This window comes from Triturus cristatus, chromosome 5_1 (assembly GCF_964204655.1).
Source record: "Triturus cristatus chromosome 5_1, aTriCri1.1, whole genome shotgun sequence".
Taxonomy (NCBI): Eukaryota; Metazoa; Chordata; class Amphibia; order Caudata; family Salamandridae; genus Triturus; species Triturus cristatus.
This window is the reverse complement of record NC_140587.1, coordinates 778,906,234-778,924,370: the sequence shown is the minus strand read 5'-3', so window position 1 is coordinate 778,924,370 and position 18,137 is coordinate 778,906,234. Positions and strand designations below refer to the sequence as shown.

Sequence of the window (18,137 nt, the reverse complement as noted above, 5' to 3'; positions counted from 1 at the left end):
CCACTCTTTTAAGGTCTGGCGTCCGGTCCGGGGCGTATTTCTCATCATCGGCCTTCACCCCCAGAGCAAGAGAGAAAAGTCAGTTAACCGGGGAATAGAAAGAGAAGGAAACAGTGACATAAGGGAACGAGGGTGCAGAAAGGAACGTGTGAGAGTAACGGAGCTGACTTAATGCCCATTGCTTTTATCATTACAAAACGAAAGCAGAATGGTTTAAAAAGACCACGTTTGTGAATACAGAGCCGCAGTATGCATTTTGTTTTCCAATGCACGCACCCAACAAGCAGGTATTTCAATACCTCCAGGAATAGTGTGCTTTCCCATCCAGGAAACCTAACAAAAGTAGGGCTTCACTGGCAAACACTGTAATGTGGCGCTAATGTGTTTAGGTGTGAATAAATCAATATGGCCACCTTTCTTTAGATAGTTATTTTTCCTATTTTGAATGTTTTATTTCTCTCTACCCTGAGGCTGCACTTAGAAATTGAAAAATGTCAGCAAAAGACTACGTTTCCAGCAAGTTTTTTTCTTTTTTGGATCCATTTCACAAGGAAGCAAATAAACGAAAGGAGGAAAAAGAAGGTAATACCTGTTTCTTGAAGTCTCCGACCGGTTTTTACTACATGAGGAGGAGCGAGACAGAGGTGGAAGAGGGGGAACAAAGGAGGGGGAAGGCAGCTGCCAGCAGCGGGAGAACTGGACTCCAGCAGTGACTTACGACAGAGCACATCTCACAATCGGTTGAACATCATGAACTATGAGCCTAGTGAGACCTAATGCCCATTGCTTATATCATTGAAAAATGAAAGCAGGATGGTTTAAAAAGACCACGTTTGTGAATACAGAGCTGCGCGCGCAGCAGCATTTTATTTTCCAATGCACGCAAAAACATTCTTCAAAGAGCGAGGAGGCAGTCGTGAGGGAGGGGGGAGGGTGTTGCGAGGGGGGGTCCCGCGGGGGTGGGGGGTCGAGGGAGAATAAAATTAAGACGAAAACTTACCTGACCGCCTCTGGTCCTGGTCCGTGTTGGCACCTCTGCCCTATTCAAACCGGAACAGCACGTCAGCACTGGAGTGGCAACCCCTCAGCCAATTCTGGCGCTGCTGCAGCGCCAGGATTGGCGGAGGGTACAGCTTACTCTTCGCCCGCGGCCTGCCCATTAGGAGAGCGAGGGGCTCCTAATGGGCATGCGCAAGTCCCTGAAAACACAAGTGCGCATGACTTGGCACGGGCTAAAAATTAGCTCACCTTGCCCACTCATGCACACTTGTGCTGCAGTGCTGCCTGTCCCTGGTTGGTCTGACAATGCATGTCAGTCAACATGACGCCGGACCGCCCACGGTCCGACGTCATGCTGACTGACATGCATTGTCAGTTCTCCCTCGGAGTCTCTGAACTTAAGTAAACTAAGTTCAGAGATGCCGAGGGAGCTGCGGGCGGGGGGGGCAACGCCCCCAATGGACGCACCGCCACTGATAAAGTAGCGCAAAGGGTTTATATACCTTCTGCAAAGAACTGTAGCATGCAGATCACAGAACTGTATTTTACGTGGATAGCTCAGCTGGTTTCTGCTTTTCTCCCAGACATCCCTTTGTTACTTGCAGGTCATAAGTTACAATCCTAATACAGCACAGTGACCCATGAAATGTCATTCAAAGAGCTGCATGCAAATTGCATGATATAGATAAGAATGTTATATTTACCCCCAGTGTTTTATTAACTACTGTTGCTAAAAACGGTTAGTTTGGGTAGAAATACATTCTTATTAGTAAAGTCAACCCCAAGCACTGTGGTACGTTTAAAATCCTGAGTTTGTGCTTCTCCAGAACAAACACTCCTAAAATATACTGCCTACTAGAATGGATGGCATGTGATTCCTACACCTTGTAATCCTCATCGTCGTAAAATTTCCTAAACACTGATTTACACACGTATTATTATTATTTTTTTTTTTTTTTTTTTTAAACCGTTTATTACAAATCTCAAGAATATACAAGTATGGGCCTACAACCTTCCGGCCGGCCGCTAGGGATGACATGAGCATACGACATACAATGATAATAAACGTGATGCTGTAGTGGAGCATGCTCAGGAGGGAACAATGTCAAGTGCCGCATCAGCCAGACCCCACTATACGGTTTCATTTTTAATCACGAACAACAAAGAACACCACACCCACAAGGCAACCCACAATCGGGAATAGCAGCACGTGCTCCCCTGGCGGGGGGATCCCAGCTATCCAGCAGAGTCTAAAGAGGGGGAAGAGAGCAGAACAAGGACTGGGGGAACCCAATACCCGGCACCGGATGGATGAGTCGGTTAAGGGGACGGGACTGGGGAGGCAGCAGGCAGCAACGGTGGTGCACAGATGCCCCCGCGGTAGGCGTTCCAAGGGCCCCATACTTTCACCCATGTCCCAGGCTTACCCCTCGCCACATACACCACCTTTTCTCGAAACATACACCAGTCCATGTGTTCTTTCCAGGCCGAGATCGTCGGGGGCCTCTGGGATCCCCACAATTGAGCAAAATCACGCTTGGCTATCATATATCCCAGAGTCACCCACCACGTCTGCGGCACCGAATAATCAGTCGGTTCCCACACATTCAACAAGCATCTCCTCGCTTCAGGCAGCAGCGCCACATGCGTAACCACTCGCAGGACCTCATGCACACCACGCCAGAATCGCTCCACCTCCGGGCATTCCCACAAGATATGCAGAAAGGTCCCTAAAGCACCACACCCACGCTTACACAACCCATCTTCAGCATAGCCCATACGCAGAAGCTTCGGCCCCGTCATGTAAACCCGGTGGAGTATCTTGAGTTGGACGAATCGAAGGCGAGCCGGTATGGCCACCTCCTTCGGGGAGGCTACCGCGTAGGTCCAGTCCTCATCGTCCAACTCCAGTCCATCGGCAACCCAGGCTGCACGAAGGGGGGTCAACAGGCCCGAGCGGTCGTTGATCAGCTTTTTGTATATCAGGGAGATCGTACTGTCCGGGACGTGCCCATCCAGCATTCTATCCTCTAGGGGGGAAGATTCCGGGATGGAGGCAACTTCCGAAAAGACAGAGCCCAGCGCATGACGGACCTGCAAATACCGAAAGTATTCGCTGCTCTGCAACTTAAACTCCGTCTGCAGTGTTGCAAACGTTTTGAATCCTCCCCTCGTCCAGAGATCCCCCACTTTACTAATGCCTATGAGGTCCCATTTCTCAAAGCCCTTTGAGGTCCATAAGGAGCCCAACCGCTCAGACGCGTATAGTGGTGACGCCCGGGTCAAACGGTCTTTCCACCCCATCGCAGCATTGGCCGCATGCCACACTTGCACCATGACACGCGTAGGCCCCGTCAGACGGGCGTCGAGCGCGCTAGAATAGAGCGCTCGATTATAGTCGCCACCTGGCAGGAGCGTCTTGTCCATTTCGAATGCCGGGTTCAAGGCGGGCCCATATAAGCCATGGTTAATTGCGGCTAGCTGGGAGGCCCAATAGTACCGTTTAATGTCCGGGAGGGCAATCCCCCCGTCATACCACGGGAGCGTCAACTTCGCCAGGGCAATTCGCGGCCTCCCGTCCCAGAACAGACGGCGTTGCAGACTCTCCACCTCACGAAAGTAGCGCGCCGGGACTAAGTCCATTGTGTTCTGCAAAGCATACAGGAAGCGTGGCAACGACATCATCTTAAACAATGCCGCCCGGCCGAGCGGCGAGAGCGGCAGGCGCCGCCAGCGCGCGACATCCTCCTTCAGGCGCTGGAGGGGGGGAAGCAAGTTCCGCTCGTAGCGGGCCTCCGGGTCCAGAGTAATGAAGACGCCCAAGTACCTGAACCCCCGCGAGGCGATCTGAATCGGACAGCCCCGCGGGAGAATGGGAGCCTCCCAAGAGAGCACATACACACATGATTTAGCCTAGTTGATGACAAGGCCAGAGTTGCGACCGAATGAATGTAAAACATCAACCAGGACTATCAGTGATTTGCGCGGGGAGGCTAGGTACAAGAGGATGTCGTCAGCGTATAGGGACATGCGGTCCTCATACTCGGGGGTCCAGCGGAGACCCCGGATAGAGGGGTGCCACCGCAGCCACTCCGCCAGGGGCTCCAAGGCAAGCGCAAACAGGAGCGGCGACAAGGGACAGCCCTGTCGCGTGCCACGGCCCAGCTCGAACGGGGCCGACACTCTCCCGTTTACCACCACCTGCGCCAATGGGCCAGAATATAACAATTTGACCCAACTGATGAACCCCGGGCCAAATCCAAACTCCGCTAGCATCGCCCAAATGTATGGCCACTCAAGCGTATCAAACGCCATGGTGGCGTCCAAGGACGCCAGAATGGCCGGCTCACGTATGAAGGGGACACGTGCGAGCACCCCATGCAAACGCCGCAAATTAAGGGCCGTATTGCGATGGGGAATAAAGCCGGACTGGTCCTGATGAACCAAATCGCCCACCACGCCGACCAGTCGATTGGCCAGTACCTTGGCGAGAATTTTGGGCTCCGCATTCAGTAGCGAGATGGGACGATAGGATGTTACCCGGTCCCGAGGTCTCCCCTCCTTGTGGATCACCACGATTGTAGCCAGACGCTGGTCCAGCGGGAGGGAGCCCAACGAGTGGGCTGCCAGGAACATTGCACGAAGGTGGGGCGCCAGGGTATCCGGTCGCAACTTGTACAACTCGATAGGGATACCATTCGGGCCCATGGCCTTGCCAGAAGCGACCGAGCGTATGGCGAGGGCGATTTCGTCGGAGGTGGGGGCAGCGTCCAGCGACACCCTGTCCTCCCCGGAAAGGGACGGCAGCGCGATATCTCTGAGCAGGGCACGGGAATCCTCTTCCGAACAGGAAGAGACCGGGGAATACACCTCACGGAAATAATCCGCGAAACAGGAGACAATTTCTTCTGGCTCAGTCACACACACACCATCCTCTCTCTCAATCAGCGGGACCACACGATTCGCTCTCTCCTTCTTGTCCAACCACGCTATCAATTTACCAGCCTTATCACCCACATCATACAGTCGCCCCTGCTGTTCTCTGCTGAGGCCCTTGGCCGCCTCCGTGACGAGGGCTCTATAGGCCGCCTGCTTGAGTTGGAGGACATGTAGTGCAGCATCCGTCACCCCACCGTCTAGATCACCCTCCAACTCGGCTATTTCCGCCTCCACCCGGGTCACCTCCTCCCGCTCGCGCCTCCGGGCATGGGAAATAAGGGATAGGGCCTCCCCTCTAAGTACCGTCTTGAAGGCCTCCCACAGGGAGACAGCCGAAGGCACAGACCCCACATTCTCATCAAAGTATCGCTGCAGGGATTTAATCAAGTCAGCACGAATGGTGGGGTCACGCAGATACCAGGGATTGATTGGGGCTATCCTACCCTCACCCCTCGGAAAGACATCGAAATGTAGCAGGAGCGGGGAGTGGTCCGAGATACCCCGTGCCAAATGGCGAACCTCTCCCACCCTCCCAACATGGGCCGCCGGGACAAGGACATAATCAAGCCGTGAGAGACTACCATGGGCCCCGGAGTGGAAAGTGTACTGCCGCTGCGTGGGATGTTTTAAGCGCCAGCAGTCCACCAATCCCAGTGTGTCCAAGAGGCCGGAGAGCCACGCCTGTGCCCGGGGGAGGTCCCTAGGGGGGTGACGATCTACAGTCCCTGAAACCACCGCATTGAAATCTCCCCCCACTATCAGGAGACCCCCCGGAAGGCCAAGGAGGAGGCGCCCCAGGTCTGCATAGGTGGTCGACTGCAGCCCCGGTGGGACGTACACTGACACTAAGACGACCACTTTGCCCTCCATTCTCCCCACCAAGACAGTATAGCGTCCCCTATCATCGTGGAGCACCTCATCAATTTCCAATGGGAGTGAATTCTTCACCATGATGCCCACACCCCTAGAGCCCGACGTGAAGCCCGAATGGGCCACTAGGCGGTAGCCACGCCGATTCATGGCACAAAAGGAATTACCTATAAGGTGTGTCTCCTGCAGAAAGACTACATCGGGCGAAAGTCGCTTCAGAAACTGCAGGACCACACCTCGTTTGATCCTGTCCCCCAGTCCATTTACATTCCAAGATAACAAAGTTAATTCCCTACCCCCCATCATATACAGAAGCCATCATTCGTCCCCCGAGAGCACCTGAGAACCAGCACAAAAATAAGTTTGCCTTGTGAGAAAAACGAACAACACCCCATCCCTACCCACCCACCCCAACAAAACTCCCCCCTCCCTGCACCCCTGCATGAGCCCGAACAGCCCCCCCAACGTGCAGTGTGCCTGTCGCCCCATAGATAGTTAAACTAACTAGACCCCCAGAGGAGGAGGGAGAACCCCCAAGAGACCCTACGCAACCTCCATAGGAGGGGACCTTACACAAACAAACGCATGGTCAAACATGGCATCATTGGCGTCCCGAGCGAGGCCCAATATGAGTCCCTCAGTCCTGATCCGGTGCGCCCCCCCCCCAACCGCTCCCCCCCCGCCCCCCCCGATCCCGATCCCCAGGCAGAGTGTCCAGCCAGTCCCCGGCCGTTTCGGGACGATCAAAAAAGTGCGTGCGACCCTCTACCTCCACTCGCAGCTTAGCTGGGAAAAGCATGGCGTATTTGAGGTTAAGGTCCCGAAGTCGGCGTTTGACACCGAGAAAGCTCAATCTCTGTTTTTGGACCGCTGGGGTGAAATCAGGATAAAAATTAACATCCATATTGTCAAGTCTAACCGGTCCCTGCAGTCTGGAGGATTGCAGGATAGCGTCTCTGTCCCGAAAGTTGAAAATCCGGGCAATGAGAGGTCTCGGTGGGGCTCCGACCTTAGGCCTTCCCCCGGGAACCCTGTGGGCCCTCTCCACCACGAAAAATTTACTCAGCCCCTTCGGCTGGAGATGGGTGACGATCAGGTCTTCCACGAAGAGGTCCGCCGCCGCCTCCTCACGTCCCTCAGGCACCCCGATGATGCGAATGTTGTTCCTCCGGGCCCGACTCTCGGAGTCCTCCAGGCGACGATCCATCAGCGCGCTTGCCTGAGTAAGCCGGCGCACCTCCGTTTGTAGGGCCGCCACATCCGTCACAAGGCCCGACGCGGTGTGGGCCAAAGAGTCGACTCGGTCATTGGTCTTGGAAAGATCGGCCTTCACCAGGCCAACATCCACTAGGACCGAGTCAATCTTCTGCGCCAGTGTATCAAAACGCTGGCCCACCGAGGCCTTCATCTCAGCAATGGCGCCCATGACATCCCGCAGGGTCAGGTCCGTGGGCAGATCAGGAGCATCAGCAGGGCCCTCAGGGGATCTGCGCGGCACCTCGGGAGACCCCTTCTGGAGGGTATAGCGGTCCATGTTGTTGGACTGCTGGGCTGTGCCACGCCGGGTCGATTTTATCTTTGCCCGATCGCCATCTTGCTTCGTGGACATGGTCCCAGTCCCCCGGTCGCACCAGCCACGTTGTGAGGGGCAGGCAAGCCGGTTCACGGGACCCGGGGGGGGTCACCACAAGGCTGCGGGGCAGATCACAGCCGGCAGGCAGGCAGGGTCTCCCAGCGAGGCCACACCAACACACAAAGCCCCGCGACCCGACCTCGCCGAAACAGCAAGGGGGGTGCGAAAGCGAAAGTGAAAGTGCAGGGCACGCGAGTCGCCAAGCCCTGCCCGCCGCTGTTGTTCACTTTGTCCCCGGATCGCCCCACAGCGCAAATCCGGGGTTCGGCGAGGAGAAGGCCGCAAACCTCGATCAGTGCTCACTCCGGTGTCCGAGGTCCGATTTGGAAGCGGAAAACGGATGCCACCTCAGCTCAGGCTCACCAACACAGTCCCCTCATCCAGGACAGGATAATTGAAGGATAGTCGTAGGAGGTCGCGGAGGTCCTCGGGAGCCTCGCACCTACGCGGCCATCTTGGTTGCGCGCTAGGCTCCTCCCCCTACACACGTATTATTAATTGTGTCTGTGTAATGTATGTGTGATATAAAGTGCTCTAAAACCCTACACTGGTATGGGTAGCGCTGTACAACAAATAAAAAACATATGAGAGAGGGGCTAGGGAAAGATGAGGGGCGCTGTTGGAGTGTGGTAGTGAGGGAATCTGTAGAGAAGGAGGATATTGGTGGGGACGCCAACAAAGATTGTTGCACTGGGCGCCACCACCACTAAACCTGGCCTGGAGAAAACATTCACGGTCGTAGAATCCATTGATGCAGCAAGTGCAGTGGCACCGAGGCCAGGAGGCCTGATGTGCCCACTGAACCATGAATATTGCGGTATTTCACAGTTCACACAGTGTCAAGGGGGCCACTAGGTAATGCCACTGGAAGCACAAACATGTTTATTTCTGGCTTTTTTAGTTATCACGAATTCGTCAAAAACCTCAGTTGCTGGAGCCAATGCCAGGTGACAGTTCTGCGGCCCTTAGGAGCCAACTTTGAATTCCTGACCATGGTATAAATATTATAGACAAATAACAGATCGCCAGAACTGTTGGCGGGTTTGTGTTTCCAGAAAATAGGTTTTACATCACCTTTTTTGAAAGGCTGGAATCTTTTACTGAAAAATTCAAGTAGAATGTTAAGTCTAAACTATTTGCAATTAAAAATTCCTGTCGTTTTAACGTAATATTTTATTATTAAAACACTTATTTAAAAGTTCCCAGATAACTGTGAACATTTTTGCTAAAGAACTGCAATATTTTTTAATCTCCCTATTTTAACATTTTACTTACCAATTCTAAGTTTTTAAGTCTGTTAGAACATTTTTAACTATCAAAAAGTCCTGAAAATTGTTTACCTACAGCTTTTTTAGGAATGCTAAACACTTTTAATGACCAACCTCTCTCGTGTTCTCTCACATTTTCTCATTTGCAATTTAATCTGACCAGAAAATTTACTTTCAAGGGTACATTTACATGAAAATAGGTATATCCAGTGCTTTAAATCGGCAGGTACTCACGGATGCTGAATACCGTCACTTCGAATTTTCCCCATCAGTGCCAGAATTTCCCTGTAGCCAGGGTACCAGAATGGGCAGCATGGCAGGCTCAGGTTTGGTAAGTCTACCAGTGCAGGGCAGGTGTCGAGGAGCTTGTAAGCGCACCCAGCCTCTGTGTACCCCCAGGCGTAGTTGCTGTTGACGACTCCAGCAGCTTGAAATTCCCCAGACTGCCAGGGGTTGGAGAGGGCCTGCCCTGCTTCACTCTGTGATTAAGAGTGCAGGGCTCAGGGCTGGACTGGCTTTAGCGGGCACCGGGCATTTTGCCAGTGGGCCGCTAGGGTGGGGGCCAGTTTTGGACTCCTGGGGGGCCGTTTCTGTTACCAGGGGCCGGTAACAAAAGCGGCTGCAGTGTTTTACATGTGCACACCCCTGCCCCAATCATCCTCCCTCCTGCGTTCGGGTTTGCGTTTCCAGTTCGGCCCTGGCAGAGCTAGTTAGCACCTGCGGAGTCAGTCACACTATGCGTCTCATGCCACACCGTATAACCTTGACGAAGTAATGAGTGCAAAGTAAACACAAGGAGATGATGAACTAAGCGCTGAAACTTTTCAGACACTCACCCCTAGTCACAGATCTGGGTTGAATCTATCATCGTTCTTTAGCTCACTTCGCCACCCCAGTTCAGACACAGCCATATGAAAATCAGTCTTGACCCTGTTCCTTATGGGAACAGTCCAACGCAAGCTGCCAAGCCAGGTCAGGGAACAAGCATAGTGGGACCGGTTTTGGGGTAACACCCCTCATCAGTAAGCAAGGGACCCACATCTGGGCATACACTGCCAACTTAGGGCGAACAAAGTAAACACAAGGAGATGAGTGCACCTTTCTGTGGCCATGTCTAGTTGGGAAGGGTGTGACTGAAGACAGTACAAGCAGGTGCGAGTCAAAGAGGCACAATGGAGCTTTCTCTCCCAGCATAAAATAAAAACATGTCATTTGCCAGCCAAAATTACTTAGTTTGTCAAATTTGTTAGTAAAATATAAACATATCAAACATATGAATGATGTGTGTGAGTGGCTGAGATGGAGAGTGCCTGTAATGTGTGTGCTTGCCTATAAGAGGTGTGTGTGTGTGTTCAATTCCAGTGCCCACCACTATCAAAATGCTGCCTTCGCTCCCAGGCAGTCTGCTAGCCCAGCTCTGCAAACCACGCCTCAGCATTTTGCAGACAACAACCAATAAAAGGAAGCGCTGGGCAGCGAAAGTTGGACCAGTGTAGTTGGTTGGTTGGTTGTGGGTGGGCCCACGCCCCTGCTTTACTTTGAAATATGCAGGTGCTGATGCTCACTAGCCATAGTATCTGTTTTCTCTTGTAAAGTGGTGGTAGTGTCCTATTAAATCTATTGAAGCAGTGCTGAGAAGTGCAGATACTCTTCCTTTCAAATTAAAGAAGTGCAGGTACTTAGTACCGGACAGTACCTGCAAATTTAAGGCACTGGCCCTGGCACTAATACCGTGATTAAGAGAGTCTCAATACAGATGAGGACTCAATGTGCGGGAGTTACGATGAGAGCGATCCAACGACCATGGAACTCTTAAAGAAGAAAGTGAAACATCTAGAATGAAAACAGATGAGCCATAGGAATGTGAACAGACTGTTTGCATTTGGAGGGTATAGGTGAATTTAGCCTTGTGGCTTGGTGACACGCCCGTGGATTGTCAGTGGGCCCTATGTTGCCCCAAGCCCAGGGGCGTAGCTTCAGGGTGGTGTTTGGGGTGTTACACCCCCTAATCAATAAATTATCAAGTAAATTGTTGGGTACAGGTGCTTTTAGGCGGGTATGGTGAGATATCTGTTGGATTTCACCTGGGATTTTTTCATTTATATGCAGACAAAAACACACATAATCTCTCTCGTCCCTGTTTTGAAGCTCTTAAAAAATTGCTTATTTTGCAAAATATTGTGTTTTAAATACCCCTAACAATCCACACTCGTCTCCCTCTCCCCTGCCTCCTAAGCCCCCCTCATTCGCTGCTTCTAATATAATATATTTTAATATGATATACCAGCATGATACTTGGAAAATCAGATGCTCCCCCCCCCCCCCTAAATCTTACTGAGTAAGCTACGTCCCTGTCCAAGCCTATCTCTGCTTAGCCTGAACAAGTCGTCAATCCCCAACACTGGCCCTCCATGCTCCTTCCTTTTGTATAGCTTGCATGGAAGACACTACTTCTTTTGTTGCAGTTACAGCCTGAGTGGGGCCGATTTGTGACTGCATTTGTGTGCACTGAAGGAAAAAACAGCTGGCCAGAGGCATAACTTCGGAGGGTGGGGGTTTACACCCCCCTAATAAATCTATTTTCTGATAAATAGTTGGCAGCCAGGGCTTTCAGTCCGGTATCGGGATGTCTGTCGGATTTCACTAGGAATTTGTACAAACACACAGACAAAAATGCACACACACTCTCTCTGTTTTGAAAGTTCCAAATGTTTTAAATTATTTTCCAAATAATATGTTTTCTCTCACTTAGTTCTCCTACCAATCCACAGTCCTCTCCCTTTTCACTACCCATTAGGCCCAACATTGTATGCCAGTGTGCTTGTTGGATAACCTGAAGCTCACCCCCCCCCCCCCTCCAGTTTTACTGACAGAGCTACTACCACACCCCCCGCAGCTAGCACTGAAGTAAAGACGCCAACGCAACACTGGATATGGCTTGCACATACTCATATGCTGCTTGCTGTTACTGAGATCAGAGAGAGAGAATGAATGCATGGCCTCTCTTTCCCCCTTATTTTCAGACACATGGGCAAAAGGAAAAGTAAAGACTGGATAGGAGAGAAAGAAAGACTGCAGGAGATCTTAAGAAGGGCATTAGATGGCGACACAGGTTACGGGGTATGATAGAGAGAAAGGGGAAGGGGTGAAACATGTTAAAGAAGAAAGTGCAAGGAAAAGGAGAGACTTTACATGGAAGGAGTATGAGGATGGTACATGGTAGGAATAGAGCAAGTGGAATCTATTGGGCAAAATAGGGGACAGAGGGAGAAAAAGCACAGTTGACAATGAGAATGAGAGACTGCGGAAGGGGAAGAGAGTCACATTATCACAAAGCCATATCATAAACATGAGGCCATTGGATTTATGCAGCAGGGGAGGAGCAAACTATGCGGAAGGAGCGACTAAATTATGCATCATAATGTGGCACATTTTTTGAAAGTGTTACCTCATTACTTTGTCATTTTTGCACGTCAACTCTATTTGAGCAAAGGTTTCACCTCATTAGCAGCGGTTTGACACCCAAGTACAGCTTTAAGCAACAGAAAGGTGACTAGGCAACCTTTGCAAAGTGCCTTCCATTGTGCAGCAACATGTTTGACTGCATTTGTAGTAACTTTTGATCCATTTGAGCTCGAAATATTTTTTTTGTTAAAATCTTCATATTATGCAACAAATGGTGGGTTATGTGACCGATGTTACAATAACCCATTTTTGATGACCCTCAATTTACCGTCCTTGGATCTTGAGCCCATTAGCTGTTTGCAGCTTAAGCCCTGTTCTAGACCCACCCAAACTCTATAGCTCATTTGAGTGAGTGCCTGCACTTATTTTTCCCATTTAAAGCCCTGGTTATATCAGTTAATATGTGCTTTACAAGAGGTGATTTATGTAACAGTCACAACCACCCATACCAGATTCTGGGTTGTATTTAACAATTGAGTATTCAATTGAGGTGCAGAGATAAATCGGGGTCAATCACCACAATACCGAAATTAGAAAAGTCCTAGACCATTCACTAAGGCAATATTGTGACGTACGATGCAGGAACTAATGATTGAAGAATACCGACTAGGGAAACAAGACATCACGCTTAGTCGGACCATTAATTAGGAGCATCACAGACATAGGTGGAACATCCATCACACATTGGTGCCCACTACACATTAAAAGACTACATACACGCCGAAAATGGTGGACTGGGCTAAGGATATGGATTATGCTATGCTCGCGGAAAAAACGGTATTCACAAGTGGGGAAATTGGAATAAATATAGTGGAAACATCTGTATTTCTCCGGTGATTGAACTTAGGAAGGAGAGACTGCTTCTACTGGGCAGGGCCACACTGGAACAATAAACACTGCGGAAACGAGCGACTCTAATACTTGGGAGGGGCAACATAGGATCAGACATACACAACGGGGGGGGGGCTCCGAGGGACAATGGGACAACGAGGACTCCTAGTCCAGGGGAAGGTCATGTACACATGAGCGGTGGGGGCGGTTTGTCGTACTGGGGGTCGCAGAGATAGTGGTGTACAATATGAGTAGAGGGGTTGAGGAGGAATGATAATGGTAATAAGGTGGACATCTCCATATTGTCAATGCATTTGTCTTCATTGCTGTCTTGTTTATTAATAAAAAGTGTTTTTTTTAAAAAAAAAAAGACTACATACATTAGAGAATTCTTGTAAATACATTGGCCACATATAATAGTGCCCTGAAGAAGTTGTCGATGAACGAAAGGGGTTAGCTAAAGGCTAGAAGCAATTTTTTGAATTTTGTTAGCCAATTTTCTAAGGAGAAAATAAAATAAAAGACAATAATAAAAGATAGTAGTACTGTATTTTCTTGCCTAATGGCATCACGTTTGGTCACTTTTGATGACACACACTTTTAGCATCACTTTTAATCACTTTTGATAATACACATGTAATATTTCCTGGAGGGTACTGATCAGCTGTTACATTACAAATTGGTTAATTTATAGTTTATTATGGATTATCACTAGGGCACCAACAGTGACGCACCACACGCCACCAAGCAGATACTGTGATGCTAACTCAGTGATGGATGGTCAACTTATGCCATGAATCCCCTATGTTTTCCCGCTTTTAATATGTGTACGATAGAGCCCAAGGAAGCAGGGATGACTTTGGTGGCTGTCATAGTATAACAGAGTGGCTGTGATACAGGATTTACACGTATTATTAATAAGACTTGCTACTTGAATGGAATACTGGACACACGGATACAGAATACAGACCAGCGCACAACACCACAACGAATAAAAAATCAATCTGTGTTTCCCCACTGTCTGTACTTATGTATGTGTCGTTTGCTGGGACGTGGTATGATTGTTGAGTGTGGTAGTCTTTGAGTTTGAATGGATTTTAGAGTGAGAGGATTGGCTATGAGGGCAGTTTTTGCAATGGTGATATTTTGTTTTTATAGAAATTATACAAATATATCTCTATCTTTGATATATTAGTCACGTCTCAATACATGGGAAATGTATTTGTAGACTTTCTAAATATGTATGCTGTTTTTCAATCAACAAATATGAAATATGAGATATTGTGGAAAAAAATATAAACCTGATCTTGCGCAAAATCATGTATATGTAGTATTATATTACAAGTGGAACAGAACCAATAGCACTTAGCAAGCACAGTAGAAGAAATACAGGACAAGTGGGTATCTTTTTCTCTTTAGCAAATGGCATCTTTTAAAACATCAAAGAAATATTTCCGCAGCGTTTTAGGGGATTCCTGATCCATGAGATTAGTGTGGTAATGCAATGTATTTATGAAATTTGGTCTCCCTCGGAGCTCCCCACTTGTGCCGCTCCGCTTGGACCTAGGGGTAAGGGCCATTGCTGAAGAAGTTAACCTTAGACCTATTTTATTTTGGCGAGGTCTATGGGCTACCCCAGAACTTGTAGATTATAGGGACGAGCTTAGAGAGGTGATGAGCTTACCAAGGACAAGGAGATTACCCTGGCTCGCCCACGTTCGACATACCTTAATGAATATGGGACTGGGCAATCTCTGGGACAAGCCAGAAGAGGCATGTGCCATAGTGTCCAGGAAAGAACTAAAGGACTGTTACTGGGAGCACAGACTGGCACAACTCCAGAGAAGTCCCCTAGTAGACAAGTTAACCGCAGCTTTTTTAGAAACTAAGGATCTGTATAGCCTAGGCTGGCAATGAACGATATCAAGCCGGCAGGAGCCAGGAAGCTCTACCTCCAGTTCAGACATGGGGTGCTGCCACTCCGCTCCTTTACAAACAAATGGGGGGGCTCACAAACCCAGGGGTGTCCGGCTTGTGACTGTACCATAGAAACAGTCTACCATGTGTTTTTTTGTTGCCCCGGGTATCTCAAAGCAAGAAAACGGTGGCTGGTCCAGATCTGCAGAAACTTGGGAACTAGGCGCTGCTCTGAGGCCTACAGGATATTGAAAAATGACACTAGCCTCCCCATTGCTTATTCGGTAGAAGGCGTTCTATTTTCTATGTGGTGCACTCGTAGAGTACTCCTAAAGTCAACTCTGAAAAATGAATAGTAAAATAAGAAGAATAAATTAAAAGAATGACGATGATCCAACCTCTGCTCACCCCTTGTTTAACAATGTTATTCCAAAGGTATTAATTGTTTAATCTGGAATTATTGTTCTGGTTTAATTTGTTTGTTTTCAATAGAAATTCACCGTCATACCAGATTGATGCCTTTGAGGTTCAAATGTTTATACCAGAGTAGTTAAAACTTTGATTTGTTAAATCTCGCCTGGTGATTTGTTTGTATATTTTATTTATTTATTTATTTTTTCAATTTATAGGGCGCAACAGCTACCCAAAAAGGGTTTCCCGGCGCCTAGACACAGCTAGTTTGAGGACAGGAAAAAGGAATAGTGGCTTCTCGAGTATTACTGTTCAAATAGCCAGGTCTTAACAGACTTTCTGAACCTAATGTAGTTTTCTTCTTTTCGGATGAAGGGAGGGAGTGTGTTCCAAAGGGAAGGTCCCAGATGGGCGAAGGATCTTCCACCTGCTCTCGCCCGTTTGAATCTTGGTACACAGAAAAAGGCTGCCTTCTGTGACCGAAGATTGCGCTTGGGAGTGTAGAGGTAGGCGAGGGATTGAAGGTATTTAGGTGCTATGCCTGCTTTAATTCTGAACATATAGTTCAGAGCTTTAAAGCGGATTCTGTTTTCGATCCTTAACCAATGGAGTTCCCGACGATGGTTCGAGACTCCAGAGCTTTTGGGGATATTACATAGTAGACGAACTGCTGCGTTTTGCACCACCTGTAGTCGGCCGACAACAGATTTGTTCGCGCCCAAATACAGAATGTTTCCGTAGTCAAGCCTTGATGTAATGAGGGCATTGACTACGGTTTTTTGCGTGGACAGAGGCAGCATCCATAGGATCTTCCTCAACCATTTCACTATGGTGAGGCATAGGCCAGTTAATTTACTGGCCTGTTGATTCATGGATAAAGAATTGTCCATAATAAAGCCCAGATTTCTGGTATGGGTCACCGGAGTGGGAAAGGCGCCCATCTGGTCAGGCCAATGTCCGGGATTCCACAGATCTTGATCTTTTCCCAGTACCAATATCTCCGTCTTATCGCCGTTTAATTTTAACTGTTTTTTTGTCATTCAGTTCAGGATGTTAAGGAGACCGTCTTTGAGTAAAGAAGGAGAGTGAGGACAGGATTCGGATAGGGAAAAAATAATTTGGGAGTCGTCGGCGTAGTTCATAAGAGTGAGACCCGATTGTTCAACAAGGTCGGCCAGGGGTTTAAGATATAAATTGAAGAACAAAGGGCTAAGAATAGACCCTTGGGGCACTCCGTGGGGTACAGGCAAGATATCCGAGACGGCTCGTGAGGATGTAATCTGAAAGGTTCGGTTTTTCAGAAATGACCGTGGCACATGCACCTTTCAATCGTCATTATTACTCCCTATTTCTGATCGTTACCGTGACTTATATGAAGCGAACCTCCTAACACTTAGCTGCTACCATAGATGGTACTGTATTTTATAATGTTTTAGGCCATAACTGGCTATGTTTTTATCTAATTTCTATAATTGCACGTATTTGCCTTTTTTATATTTATTTTAAAGTAAAAACAATGTCTGCTATTTTATCTGTGCTTTTATGGTCAAACTGGCCGAAACAAAGTTATTATTGATTGTTTTTTAAATTAATATCTAGCACACAAAAGGACTGATTAAAAAAGTTTCATCTGACCAAGCATATTTTCTAATATCTAATATGTGTGTCCTGTTTCTTTGTCTTACAGCAATTCCTGTTGAAAGTGCCAAACAAAATCCACATGTTGCTTTGATGTTGACTCAGCATGGAGGCCATGTTGGTTTTCTAGAGGGTTTATGGCCAAGGCAGTGCACTTACATATGCAGAGTCTTCAGCCAGTTTGCGCAGGCTGTGTTCGAGCATGAAGACGTTGTCTCTAGCATGTGAATCCTCGCGATAATGCTTTCTTAGATCATCCTAAATGCACATTGCCACGATCTAATCAAGGCATCTCAGCTAACTGCACAAAGTTCACCAGTTGAAGCTAAGCCAACCGACTTAATGAAGACAATATGTACAAAAAGTGTTTTGAACTAAGCCTTTGTAGCAAGAATTTTGTAGAAACATAGGGTTTCTCTTTTGTATTTTATTTTTTAATAAGTTACCAATAATGGCCTTAAACGAAATAGCACTCTCCTGGAATTGAATTGCACTCATTTATTGCCATGCACACACAGAATACAATTCCTCATGGTTTTAATTTACACCAGAATATTTATAATTTTATTTTTTGTTGTAGTAGAAAACCAAATAACTTGTAATGGCACTTAATGTGCCTGAGCCTTCTCTGGCTTTTTAGTTCTACCGGCGTATTGCTTCTGGGTTGTAGCTGAGTGTACATTGGCTGGTTTAGAAAGCACTGATTCTTTATTTTCTATTCATAAGTGCAACAAGATATGAAACATGAATGCAGAGGTGCACTAATCATTTCACGTGACCTTTAGCTTAAATCATAGATTGCAAAGGCTTTCAAATTTATTGGATATTATGTGGATACCCTATGAGCATTGTAAGACTAGGGCTGATTTCTTTTTATGATGCCAACACCATGTTTGTCTTATTTATGCAATAGCCTATTTAGTTGAATTATAATTATCATTAAAACAAAATCATAAAAACAATGTAATTTTAAAACGATTAGTTATTTGTGTACTGTGATTCTGCAAACACGAACACATTGTGAAAGCGAAATAGTCAGGCCTGGGCGTAGTTCGCAGAGTTTTGCTGTGCGGAACTCCGCAAAGTTACAAAAAAACACCGCGAAGTCCCGCGAGTAGCGGAGTGCAGTGTGAACTGCAGTTTGCACTGCTTACTATTCGCGATCG

At 48.0% G+C, this 18,137-nt stretch overlaps 1 protein-coding gene across 2 annotated transcripts in view; it reads left to right on the top strand.

Annotated features, from left to right (window-relative positions):
• LOC146831464 (phospholipase ABHD3-like) overlaps window positions 1–17,933 on the top strand; it is a 455,115-nt gene extending 437,182 nt beyond the window's left edge. For both annotated transcript variants that reach the window (XM_085605780.1, XM_085605779.1), the window contains one exon: window positions 17,021–17,933. In XM_085605780.1, the coding sequence (XP_085461906.1) occupies window positions 17,021–17,199 (179 nt within the window). In that variant the 3' untranslated portion in view covers window positions 17,200–17,933. The remainder of the gene's footprint in view (window positions 1–17,020) is intronic.
• The last annotated feature ends 204 nt before the right edge of the window (window positions 17,934–18,137 follow it).